Below are 12,833 nucleotides of genomic sequence, written 5' to 3'. Positions count from 1 at the left end.
AGATGTGGTGTCCAAACTTTGATTCTGATACCTAGTGGAATCTACACTTTGCTGTAAAGTATTTGTCAAGTCACCTGATTTAGCACCTGAAAAATTATCCCCGTTAGAAGGAATGGCCTCGCTACAAAAACCACCAGTAGTCACAAAGTCGATATCTCCCCCACCAGCCATCATAGGATCACTACCTGCAATACCATTCATGGGATCACTAACTTCCACACCAGTAGGGGTCACAGGGTCACTACCTTCCCCACCAGTGGGGGTCATGGGGTCACCTCCTGCACCACCAGCAGATAACAAGGGAACAATTTTATCTACATATCTTGTGGACAGGATTTCAACAAAATCATCAAAGCTCCCCATCTTTTGGATGTCATCATGATGAATGATGAGACCATCACCAGAAAGTTTAACAAGCCACTGGAACAACATGTGGAACCTGAGTCTCACCTCTTGGCAGTCCTGGCGCACACAGCGCCCATCAAACACCTCCCAGATGCTGCCCTGCTTCTCCTCAAAGACCCCCGTCTCAGTGCTGGTCAGCTCCCACTCCAGCGGCAGGTCCTGGTCAGACTGGTGAGACACGTCCTCAAACTCCTCCAAGAGACCATCCCGGCCTGAGCTGGCCTCACTTCTGGACAACTCCCCTCCATCCTTGCTGACGTCAAGTTTGTTGGTGATACGAGACTCCAGTTCCTGTTGCACTTGATCATGCAAGCCTCGAGCGTTGGAGATCTCAATTAGTCTCAACAGATCATCCCGGACCTCAGCAAGCTCCTGAAGGTCAAGATAAGAATGGCAAATTAGAAAAAATTAAACAAAGGCGATAAATATCTACTTCTAAGTTAAATGTTTAATTCAAGGTTTCAAATAAAAAAGAGAGCATCTTGGTTTAGATTTTTTTTAAATCTAATTTTTTAAGTTGTCCCAAAAATTATTTCGGATAGTTTTTTAAAATTTCTATGTATTGTGTAGAAACAAAAATGAGCACTGCTGGAGACTGACCTGATTCTCTTTATAGAGCTCCTCCACACCCAGCTGGTGTGCTGTCAGACCCCTCACCCCTTGAGCTTCACCCTCAACTTTATTGGAAGAATCCCCTCCACCAAACTGCTCTTTTAAGTCAGCTTTCTTTTCCATTTTCTTCTTAACTTTGCGCAAGGCTTTAGCAAACTTGTGCTCCCAGTCATATTTGACTGCCTGCAACTTCTGGGCATAGTGCTGCTCTCTCTCCTCTTCAAACTTCTGGAGCAGGCTTTCATAATGGAGCTTCAGCTCAAACTCTTGCTTCCTCAGCTTCATCACATACTCCTCCTCCAGGTCTTCTTTCATTTGCTCAACAGAGATTTCAGTTTCTGAAGACTGGGTCTCAAATCTCTGGCCAGACAACGGTTTGGATGTGTCAGCCCCATCTACCAAGTCAACTTTCTGTTGGTAGTGATGTTCATAGTCATCAATGCTGTCAAACTCAAAGAGCTTTTGCTGTCCTGGCAAGTGGGACGGTGACATGCCAACTGTTAGTTTACCTGGCCAAATGGTGGACTGGCTAGACTCTTCTGTGTCCATTAAAAATAGATCTGCCTTCTCTGGTTGGAAGCCTTCACAGATGCCCTCCTCTCTGATGGGATGGACGCTGCGCTGGCCCACGTCCATCACTCGTTCATGATCCATCTCTGGCTGGAACCTGTCATGCTCCTCCACAAAGTCTGGCTCCTGGTTCAGCAAATGTTCTGGGGCTTCAGCAACAAACCCTTCCTCTACACTAGGAGAGAAACAATCTCTATCAGCCAGTGTGGGCCGGGCTCCAGAATAGGGAGGGAAATTGTCCTCAGCCTTAGAGATGGGAGGCAACTCTCTTTCAGAGATCTGCTCACTGGACATCCTCCTCTTCAACCTGTTATTCTCCTCAGTTAGCCCAGCTACTTTCTTCTGTAGATCTGCAACACTGGACAGCCCACTGCCATTATGTGATAATGTGTTAACATGACTGTTTTTTAACTGTTTTATATGAGAATCATGTTCCTGTTTTAGTAAGCTCAACTCCTGTTTATGTTGAGCTGTAAGCTCTGATATTTGGAGTTTGAGCCTTGAGATTTCCTCCTCCATGTCCAAGAACTGCGACTCCTGCACTCCGTTATTGAGAATGATCTCCCTCTCCCTGTCTTGTATCTGCTCCCTCAGCTTGGCCACCTCATCCTCCAGGGACATGGTCCTCAGCTCAGCATCCCTGCGCTTGCCCTCCAACTCCTCAATCCTCAGATCTAAACGGTGCCTTTCTTCAGAGTAATCTCCTTCAGCACTGCAAGCCTTTCTCAGTTTGTGCAAATCATTGGTGGCTATGCAGTATTTATCTTCCAGCTCATAGAGCCGAGCTTCATAACTTTTCTCCAAGTTTTTCAACTCCACTTCATGATCTTGCTTCATGTCCTCCAGATATTTCTTCAACTTGGACACCTCAGTCTCGTACATTCGTCTTTTCTCTTCATTATCTGTCACCTGGAATTCAAGACTCTGCTCAAAGTTGTTTCTCTCCTTTCTAAACTGATTGTTGAGTTCATTCAACTGCCTCTTGAGCTGGGCATTGCTTCTCTCCAGGTTCATGCATGTGTCTTCAAGCTGCGTGGTTTGTATTTCTTGCAGCCTCTTCAGCCCTGCCACTTCACATTCGTGGTTGTTGATTAACTTGGCCATCTCATCCTTGACCCTGGCATGTTCAGCAGTGGCAGTCAGGACATTGAGCTCAAGCTCAGTCAGCTGAAGTTCATACATATCCTTGCTAGAGGCCAGTTTTTTCTTCATCTCCCCAACATCTTTCTCCAGCTGTTGGCAAAGTTTGTCTGAGGCCAGCAGCTTCTCCTCCAGCTCAATGACCTGATGCTCATACAGCTCCTTCATGTCGTCCTGGTCCTGAGCCTTCCATTTCTTGCCTTCCTTCAGCTGAGACTTGAGTGCCTGGATCTCACTCTCCTGCTCCCCTGCCCTCAGCTGCATGTCTTCCATACAGCTGTCAAAGTTGGACTTGAGCATTTCCTTTTCTTCTCTGTTCTTCTCCAGCAGAGAGGTCAGTGCTTCCAGTTCTTGCTTGATCCCACTCATTGCTGCATCCTTCTCCTCCAAGTCAGCCTTCAGTTCATGAATATCCTTCAGATAACTCTCTAGCTCAGCCTTCAGCTTCTCAAGGGTTCTATCCTTCTTGTCCCCATCATCACTGAGCTGTAGGATCCTCTGGGTCAGCTGGGCACACTCAAGCAGATGCTCCTCCCTGCCCCCAGACATCATCTGCTCCAGCTTGTCCTTGACCTCTGCCAGTCTCTGGTACTCTGCCAGCAGCCTGTCATGTTCTGTCCTGACAGCCATGACACTGGCATTCTCTTGTGAGAGGTCATTACACTGACTGGTCAAAGCCTGTACCTGGTCATCTCTTTCACTAATGATGCCTTGTAATTGCTCAATGTTAACATTCATAGCTTCAATCACCAGACTTTGTTCAACCAGCAGAGCCTCCTTTTGAGATAGCTCTTCAGCTCTCCATGACAATATGCCATTTAAAGTTTGATATTTCTTCTCTAACTGAGAAAACTTACTGGCACAATGTTCATGGGTGTCTGCACCTGATGCCAACCTCTCCTGACAACTCTGGCAATGTTTGCCAGCACCTAACTCTGATGTGACTTTATCAACAAACTGTCCAGCGCTATCATTCAGACTTAACACTGCCGTCTGCTCTTGTAGCTTAATTTCCTGTTGAACAAAGACAGCCTCAAGAGCTTGGGTTTCTTCCAATGTACAAGACAATAAACTCTGGAGTTGATTGTTTTTCCTCTTAACACAATCCAGATCATGAGCTGCTTTCAATGTGTCAACATCAGTTCCTGCAGTGATGTACTCAGCGCTCCTGTCCAAAGGATGTTGATGGTTAGGCTGGGCAGTGGTCTCCTCATGGTTGGCAGACTGCAACTTGTGTACAACTAAACTTTCTTCATTCTCTCTTAATTGTGTCTTCAATTCAGCAACTGTGGTTTGACTTTGCAGCAACTGTGTGTTTACTTCCACCAACCTTTCTGCTTGTTCTCTCATCTCTTGGTTTAACCTGCCAACTGTGGTTTGGCTTTGGACAAGCTGTTCATTAATTTCATCAAACTTTTCACTTTTTTCTCTTAGCTCTTGATTCAGTTTGGCCACTGTGGTTTGGCTTTGGCCAAGCTGTTCACTGATTTCATCAAACTTTTCAACTTTTTCTCTTAGCTCTTGATTCAGTTTGGCCACTGTGGTTTGGCTTTGGACAAGCTGTTCATTGATTTTATCAAACTTTTCATCTTTTTCTTTCAACAGATTGTTAACTTCATTAATTGTGTCTTGACCAGTGGCTGATTGCAAGTTGAGCTCAACTAACAATTCTTCCTTCTCTCTTAACTGATTATTAAGCTCAGTGATAATGTTTTGATTCTGTGCTAACTGGGAGTCAAGTTCACTATTAGCTTCAACTTTCTCTTGCAGCTGTTGGCTAAGCTCAGATATGGTGTCTTGATCCTTGGCCATCTTCAAACTAACTTCAGCTAATTCTTCTTCTTTCTCTAAGACTTGATGCTTAAGATCAGCAATAGTGTTTTCACACTGAACCAGCAGTACACTTACTTCATTCAACTTTTCAACTTTTTCTGTCAACTGTTGGTTAAGTTCTAACATGGTGTCTTGTATCTGTACCAACTGGGAGTCCATCTCACACATTCTTTCACCCTTTTCTTTCAACTGTTGCTCAAGTTCTTCAATGGTATCTTGGCTACTCACTTGTTGTGAATTTAATTTTTCTTCTGTTTCTTTCAACTGTTGCTCAAGTTTTTCAATGGTATCTTGGCTACTCGCTTGTTGTGAATTTAATTTTTCTTCTGTTTCTTTCAACTGTTGCTCAAGTTTTTCATTGGTATCTTGGCTACTCGCTTGTTGTGAATTTAATTTTTCTTCTGTTTCTTTCAACTGTTGCTCAAGTTTTTCAATGGTATCTTGGCTACTGGCCAGTTGTGAATTTAATTTTTCTTCTGTTTCTTTCAACTGTTGCTCAAGTTCTGCAATGGTATCTTGGCTACTGGCCAGTTGTGAATTTAATTTTTCTTCTGTTCCTTTCAACTGTTGCTGAAGTTCTTCAATGGTATCTTGACTACTGGTCAGTTGAGAATTTAATTTTTCTTCTGTTTCTATCAGCTGTTGGTCAAGTTTTTCAATGGTATCTTGGCTACTGGCCAGTTGTGAATTTAATTTTTCTTCTGTTTCTATCAGCTGTTGGTCAAGTTTTTCAATGGTATCTTGGCTACTGGCCAGTTGTGAATTTAATTTTTCTTCTGTTTCTTTCAACTGTTGCTCAAGTTTTTCAATGGTATCTTGGCTACTCGCTTGTTGTGAATTTAATTTTTCTTCTGTTTCTTTCAACTGTTGCTCAAGTTTTTCATTGGTATCTTGGCTACTCGCTTGTTGTGAATTTAATTTTTCTTCTGTTTCTTTCAACTGTTGCTCAAGTTTTTCAATGGTATCTTGGCTACTGGCCAGTTGTGAATTTAATTTTTCTTCTGTTTCTTTCAACTGTTGCTCAAGTTCTGCAATGGTATCTTGGCTACTGGCCAGTTGTGAATTTAATTTTTCTTCTGTTCCTTTCAACTGTTGCTGAAGTTCTTCAATGGTATCTTGACTACTGGTCAGTTGTGAATTTAATTTTTCTTCTGTTTCTATCAGCTGTTGGTCAAGTTTTTCAATGGTATCTTGGCTACTGGCCAGTTGTGAATTTAATTTTTCTTCTGTTTCTATCAGCTGTTGGTCAAGTTTTTCAATGGTATCTTGGCTACTGGCCAGTTGTGAATTTAATTTTTCTTCTGTTTCTATCAGCTGTTGGTCCAGCTCTGTGATGGTGACTTGACTTTGATTCACCTGTGAGTTTAGTTCGTAAATCTTTTCACCTTTTTCCATTAACTGTTGACGTAGCTCAGTAACAGTGTCTTGACTAGCTACCAGCTGCAAATTAAGCTCAACTAATTTTTCTTCATTCTCATTAAATTTTTGGCTAAGAGTCGCAATACTGTCTTTTTTATCTCCCAATAATGAATTAATTTCTTCAAGCTTTTCAGTTTTTTCCAGCAATTGTTTACTAAGCTCAGTAATGGTGTCTTGGTTCTTCACCAGCTGCAAGTTAAGCTCAGCTAATGTTTCTTCTTTTTCTGTGACATTTTGCTTAACTTCTGCAATGGTGTTTTGACTCTCTACCAACAAATAATTGAGCTCATCGCATTTTTCACTTTTTTCTTTCGACTGCAAGTTGAGCTCCTCCATTTGTTGGTTAAGATCGGCAATGGTGTTTTGACTTTGTACAAGCTGTGAGTTTATTTCATTATATCTTTCAGTTCTTTCCATCAACTGACTGCTTATCTCTGTAAAGGTGTTTTGGCTTTCTGAGTTTATTTCATTGATCTTCTTATCTTTATCTGTCACCTGTTGGCTTAGCTCCGCAACTGTCTCTTGACTCTGGGCCCACTGTAAGTGAACATCTACCAATGCTTCTTCTTTCTCTCTAAACTGTTGGTGAAGTTCAGAGATGACATTTTTACATTGAAGCAGCAGTAAATTCATTTCATCAGATTTTTTACCTTTGTCTATTAGGTTTTGGTTGAGCTCCACAATGGTGTATTGACTGTTGGTCAGCTGTGAGCTTAGCTCCCCAATGGTGTCTTGACTGTTGGTCAACTGTGAGCTTAGCTCCACAATGGTGTCTTGACGGTTGGTCAGCTGTGAGCTTAGCTCCCCAATGGTGTCTTGACTGTTGGTCAACTGTGAGCTTAGCTCCACAATGGTGTCTTGACTGTTGGTCAGCTGTGAGCTAAGTTCAGACAATTTTTCTTCTTTCTCTCTCAATTGTTGGTTCAGATCAGAAATTGTGTTTTGACATTGGAGTAATTGAGAATTTAGTTCATCCAAATTTTCAACCTTTTCTTTTAACTGCTGATTTTGCTCTGTGATGGAGTTTTGGCTCTTTACCAATTGTGAGTTTAGCTCAACAAATGTTTCTTTTTCTATTACATTTTGGCTAAGCTCAGCAATGGTTTCTTTATCTTTAGTCAACTGGAAGTTAAGTTCAACTATTGCTTCTGTCTTCTCTTTAAGTTGTTGATTAAGCTGCACATTAGCATCTTGACTGTTTATCAGTTGTGAGTTTAAGGCCAACAATTTTTCATCTTTTTCTGTTAACATTTGGTTAAGTTCTGTAATGGTGTTTTGACTGCCACCCAATAAAGAATTTATTTCATCACACTTTTTATCTTTTTCTCCTAACTGTTGGTTAAGTTCATTGATGATGTCTTGAGTGTTAACCAATTGTAAATTGACTTTAACTAAACCTTCTTCTTTTTCTTTCAATACGTTGCTAAGCTCGGTAATATTATCTTGACCTGTGGTCAATTTTAAGTTAAGATCCACAATTTGATGGTTTAGATCAGTGATGGTGTTTTGAGTTTGTATCAGCTGTGAGTTTATTTCATTATATCTTTCAGTTAGGTCAATCAACTGATTGTTAAGCTCTGTCATAGTATGTTGGTTTTGTGAGCTTATTTCAGTAATGTTTTTATCTTTATCTGTAATTTGTTGGTTTAGCTCTGTAATGGTATGTTGACTGTTTACAAAATTAGAATTTAGCTCATCATACAATTCCACTTTTTCTCTCAACTTTTGGTTAAGCTCTGCAATAATATCTTGGCTCTTGGCCATTTGTAAATTGAGCTCAGTTAAAATTTCTTCCTTGTCTGTCAACTGTTGATTAAGATCAGAAATCATGTTTTGACTCTGTATTAGCTGGGAGTTAAGTTCACTAACATTTTCAACAGCCTCTCGCAGTTGTTGGCTAAGCTCAGCAATTGTGTCTTTATCTTTGACCAACTGTGAATTTAGTCCAGTTAATGTTTCTTCTTTCTCTGTGAACTGTTGGTTAAGATCAGTTATTGTGTTTTCACTCTGAACTAGCTGTGAACTTAGCCCATCACAGAAATCACATTTTTCTTTCAACTGTTGAGTTAGTTCTGCAACAATGCCTTTGTACTTTACCAACTGTGCATCAAGTTCTGCTAATGTTTCAGTACTTACAACTTTTTGACTAAGCTCCGCAATGGTGTCTTGATTATTAGTCAAATGCAAATTAAGTGCAACCAATTTTTCCTCTTTTTCTTTTAATTGTTGAATTAACTCAGCATTAGAATTCTGACTCATTATTATTTGTACATTATTTTCTTTACATTCCTCATCTTTTTCTGTCAACTGTTGGGTTAGTTCTGCAATGGTGTCTTGACTGTTAACCAATAGTACATTAGCTTTAACCAATTCTTCTTCCTTATCTGAGACTAGTTGGCTAAGCTCAACAATGATGTCTTGGCCTTTGGTCACCTGCAAAGTAAGCTCAGCTAATTCTTCTTCTTTCTTTAAGACTTGTTGGCTAAGCTCAGCAATGGTGTCTTGGTCTTTGGTCACATGTAAATTAAGCTCAGCTAATTCTTCTTGTTTCTTTAAGACTTGTTGGCTAAGCTCAGCAATAGTGTTTTGACACTGAACAAGCTGTACATTTATTTCATTAAACTTTTCAACTTTTTCTGTCACCTGTTGACTTAGCTCTGCAACAGTCTCTTGACTCTGGGCCCACTGTAAGTGAACATCAACCAACGCTTCTTCTTTCTCTCTAAACTGTTGGTGAAGTTCAGAGATGACATTTTTACATTGAAGTAGCAGTAAATTCATTTCATCAGATTTTTTACCTTTGTCTATTAAGTTTTGGTTAAGCTCCACAACTATGTCTTGACTGTTGGTCAGCTGTGAGCTAAGCTCCACAATGGTGTCTTGACTGTTGGTCAGCTGTGAGCTTAGCTCAACAATGGTGTCTTGACTGTTGGTCAGCTGTGAGCTTAGCTCCCCAATGGTGTCTTGACTGTTGGTCAGTTGTGACCTTAGCTCCACAATGGTGTCTTGACTGTTGGTCAACTGTGAGCTTAGCTCCACAATGGTGTCTTGACTGTTGGTCAGCTGTGAGCTAAGTTCAGACAATTTTTCTTCTTTCTCTCTCAATTGTTGGTTCAGATCAGAAATTGTGTTTTGACATTGGAGTAATTGAGAATTTAGTTCATCCAAATTTTCAACCTTTTCTTTTAACTGCTGATTTAGCTCTGTGATGGAGTTTTGGCTCTTTACCAATTGTGAGTTTAGCTCAACAAATGTTTCTTTTTCTATTACATTTTGGCTAAGCTCAGCAATAGTTTCTTTATTTTTAGTCAATTGCGAGTTAAGTTCAACTATTGCTTCTGTTTTCTCTTTAAGTTGTTGATTAAGCTCCTCATTAGCTTCTTCTTTTTTAATGAATTGTGAATTTATTTCATACAATTTTTCATCTTTTTCTATTAAGTTTTGGCTAAGTTCTGCAATTGTGTTTTGGCTGTCTCCCAAAGATGAATTTATTTCATCCAACTTTTGATCTTTATCTCTCAACTGTTGCTGAAGCTCAGTGATGGTGTCCTGACTAGTGGCCAAATCTGAGTTGAGCTTAACCAATGTTTCACCTTTTTGTAACAACTGTTGATTTAGCTCATCAATTGTGCTTTGACTACTGGCCAACAACAAATTAAGATCAACTAATTTTTCATCTTTCTCTTTCAACTGTTGATTGATTTCTGCATTTATAGCTTGATTTCTAACCATTTGTGTGGTGAGTTCATTACATTTTTCATCTTTTTCTAGCAACTGTTGGTTTAGTTTTGTAATGGTGGTTTGAGTGTGCGCAAGGTCTGAGTTTAATTCATGAATTCTTTCATCTTTATCTTTTAACTGAAGACTAAGCTCTGCAATTAAGTCTTGCCTGCCACCCAAAAAGGAATTTATTTCATCAAACTTTTCATCTTTTTCTCTCAACTGTTGGTTAAGTTCTGCACAGGTGTCTTGACTACTGGTCAATTGCAGGTTAAGTTCCGTTATTTTTTCCTCTTCCTGACGTAACTGTTTTAAAATCTCTGCGTTAGCATCATCGCCATTAATCAGCTGTGAGTTGATTTCACGAATTCTTTGATCTTTTTCTTTCAACTGCTGGCTAAGCTCTGCAACTTCATCTTGACTGTGTTCAAATATCACATTCATTTCATCAAGCTTTTTACTTTTGTCTGCTAATTGCTGGTTAATCACAGCAAAGTCATCTTTACTCTTCACCAATAGCAAGTTAATTTCATCCAATTTTTCAGCTTTTTCTTTTAACTGCTGATTTAGCTGCCCAATGTTAGCCTGACTCTTGACAAGTTCTGAGTTAATGACATCAATCTTGTCAGTTTGTTCTGTTAACTGGAGGTTTAGCTCAGCAACAGTGCTGTGGCTGGCTTTCAATTGTGAGCCCACTTCATCAAGGAATTCTTCTTTCACTCTCAACTGTTGGCTCAACTCAGCAGTAATATTCTGACTGTGCACAAAATCAATGTTTAGTTTATTATAGCTTTCATCTTTTTCTATCAACTTTTGGTTAAGATCAGCAATACTTTCCATATATTTAACTATTTGAGAATCCTTATCATTAGTTTCTGACAATTGATTATCTGCAACAGTTGTTCTCTGATACAACTCATGAACAATATTCTTGTCAACTTTCTCTGCCAGAGCTTGCCTCAAGTTTACCACCTCCAGTTCTCTTGCTGCCAACTGAGCCCTTAACTCTACAACCTCGTCTTCTACATTTCTTACCGCAACACCCAGCACACCACTATGCTCTTGTATGTTCAACTGTTCCATCTCAACTTTTGTCAGCTGAAGTTTTTCCTCTATAATATTTAATTCCCTATCTTTTTCTATCACCAGGTTCCTTTGCTCTGATAATTCAAACAGAATGTTTTCCTTTTCATTTTCTAACTTCAGTACCACATTTTCCATTTTAGCCATGTCTTGGCCCTTCTTCTCCAGCTGAGAATTCAAGGCATCTATAGCAGAGTTAAACATTTCCCTGTCGTTCTCAAACCTTCTACTTAAAGCTGAGCTAGTGCGTGTGAGTTCCTCATGTTCCTCCCTGAGATTCTGCAGTCTGATCTCCTTCTCTTGAACAATCAGCTGAGATTTCTGCCATTGGCTGATGGTCTCCTCCAACTGGTTGTGAAGCTCCTCCTCCACTGAGTTTTCTTTCTCTGTTAGATTCATTTTCCTCTCATTCTCATAACAATTTAACCTCTCCACCAATACCTCATTTTCTTTCTTAATATTTACAAGTTCACTCTCAATGTGTTGAAAAGTTTGTTTACTTAAAAACGATTCATCCAAGTTTTTAAGTGAGTTTTTAATTTGTAGTTGCATATAAGCAATTTTATTTTTAATATCAAACTGCATGATTTGTAGAAGTTGTGAAATGTTTGGACTTGTTTCTGGAAGCTGATTGAGCTGAAGAGAACTAGTGTGGCTTAATGAGGGACTGCTATCCACACTACCTGCTGCAAATGTTTCCAGCCTTAAGATTTCAGTCTCCAGCTCTAAAATATTCTGGGCAAGTGAAGCAGATTCCCTAGAGAGCTGTGATAAGTCAGTTTCAGCCTGGGATCTCTGCTGTACCAGGTCCTGGTAGGCAGCCCTCAAGTTTTCTATCTCCTCTGTCTGCTGGACAAGCTTCATCTCACTGTCTCTCAGTCTCTGCATCAGGTCAGAGTTCAATGTCTTCACCTCCTCCAACTGTAGTTGACATTCAGAATGTTGCTGCTTTAAATGTTCATGCTGTGTATGTAATGAATCATACAAAGAGAGATAACTATCATGTTGATTGTCAGAGTTACTTCTCTTTATAAGCTCTATTTCAGCAATGTGTGTGGCCTGCAACTGTTCCAGTTGTAGCTCCAACTTTCTGATATTGTCATTGGGAACTTGCTGTAGCCGTGCTGCTGCCATGTCAAGGATCTCCCTATCTTTACTGCTGATGATTCCCTCTAGCTGTAAAATTTGTGACTTGGCTGACTGAAGAGCTGCCATGGATGACTCATGCAGTATGACCTGCTCCTCCAGATCTTCATCAGCCTGTAGACAATAACAGAATCTCATTAACTATGAACTAGGCGGATATTCAGTTACATTTCAAAATAGAAAATTTCAAGTATTTTTTATATTTAAACAACCAATTTAGCCATGGCAGATACTTAGCTTCACTCAACCATGGCCAGATAAAACATCCCCAGTCACCCAGCTGTGACTACAAGACCTCATGCAGTAATTGTTTAAATCACTACACTAGGCCTAATGGTATCAGCTGAACTTTACCACATGCAGTAAATACAAAATTTTATTTAACTAGCATGCAGCATTCTAATGATAAAAATAAAGAAAATAATCACCTTTAATTTTAAACACAAAATAAAACACAAGTGGCTCTTTGTAATCAGATAAACAGCAATCAGCTTTTACAGAACTGCTTCAAATCAAAATATGTACCGCTACAGGAAAGCACCTTCCCGTCACAAAATGCCAAACTGATTTCTTCTATGGCAATATTCATCACATCTTTCAACATTTATCAATCAAATCGTATAAAATAACCAGACTCATTTTCAAACAAACTACACACGATTTTCACAAACATTAATACAAGACAAGAAAATATTAATTTGTACCTAACACATCTTAGATACGCATAACAATTACTCACAAGAAAACTTAACCACCCCCCACACACATTTATCTCATGTGTATCAAACCAGACATTCAAATGATTTTGTGAATTGGATGCCATGAACAAATGTGAAATTGAACAAAGATAGTAAATAATGTTCATGAAATATTGTAATGTTTTAGAGTTTTAAATTTTTCAGGCT

The 12,833-nt window shown here is 39.6% G+C and overlaps 1 protein-coding gene across 1 annotated transcript in view; it reads right to left on the bottom strand.

Moving 5' to 3' along the window:
• Nucleotides 1-12,833, bottom strand: part of LOC131946569 (uncharacterized) — a 73,591-nt gene that overhangs the window by 57,497 nt on the left and 3,261 nt on the right. The window contains exons 4-5 of the mRNA XM_059307422.1: nucleotides 1,006-12,042; nucleotides 451-777 (exon numbers count right to left, since the gene is read on the bottom strand). Coding sequence (XP_059163405.1) covers nucleotides 451-777; nucleotides 1,006-12,042 — 11,364 coding nt within the window. The remainder of the gene's footprint in view (nucleotides 1-450; nucleotides 778-1,005; nucleotides 12,043-12,833) is intronic.

The sequence above is a fragment of the Physella acuta genome, unplaced genomic scaffold, assembly GCF_028476545.2.
Source record: "Physella acuta isolate Inbredline_101_S28 unplaced genomic scaffold, ASM2847654v3 ptg000563l, whole genome shotgun sequence".
Taxonomy (NCBI): domain Eukaryota; kingdom Metazoa; phylum Mollusca; class Gastropoda; family Physidae; genus Physella; species Physella acuta.
Note: the sequence above shows the minus strand (reverse complement) of the source record. Positions and strands in the feature narration are given on the sequence as shown.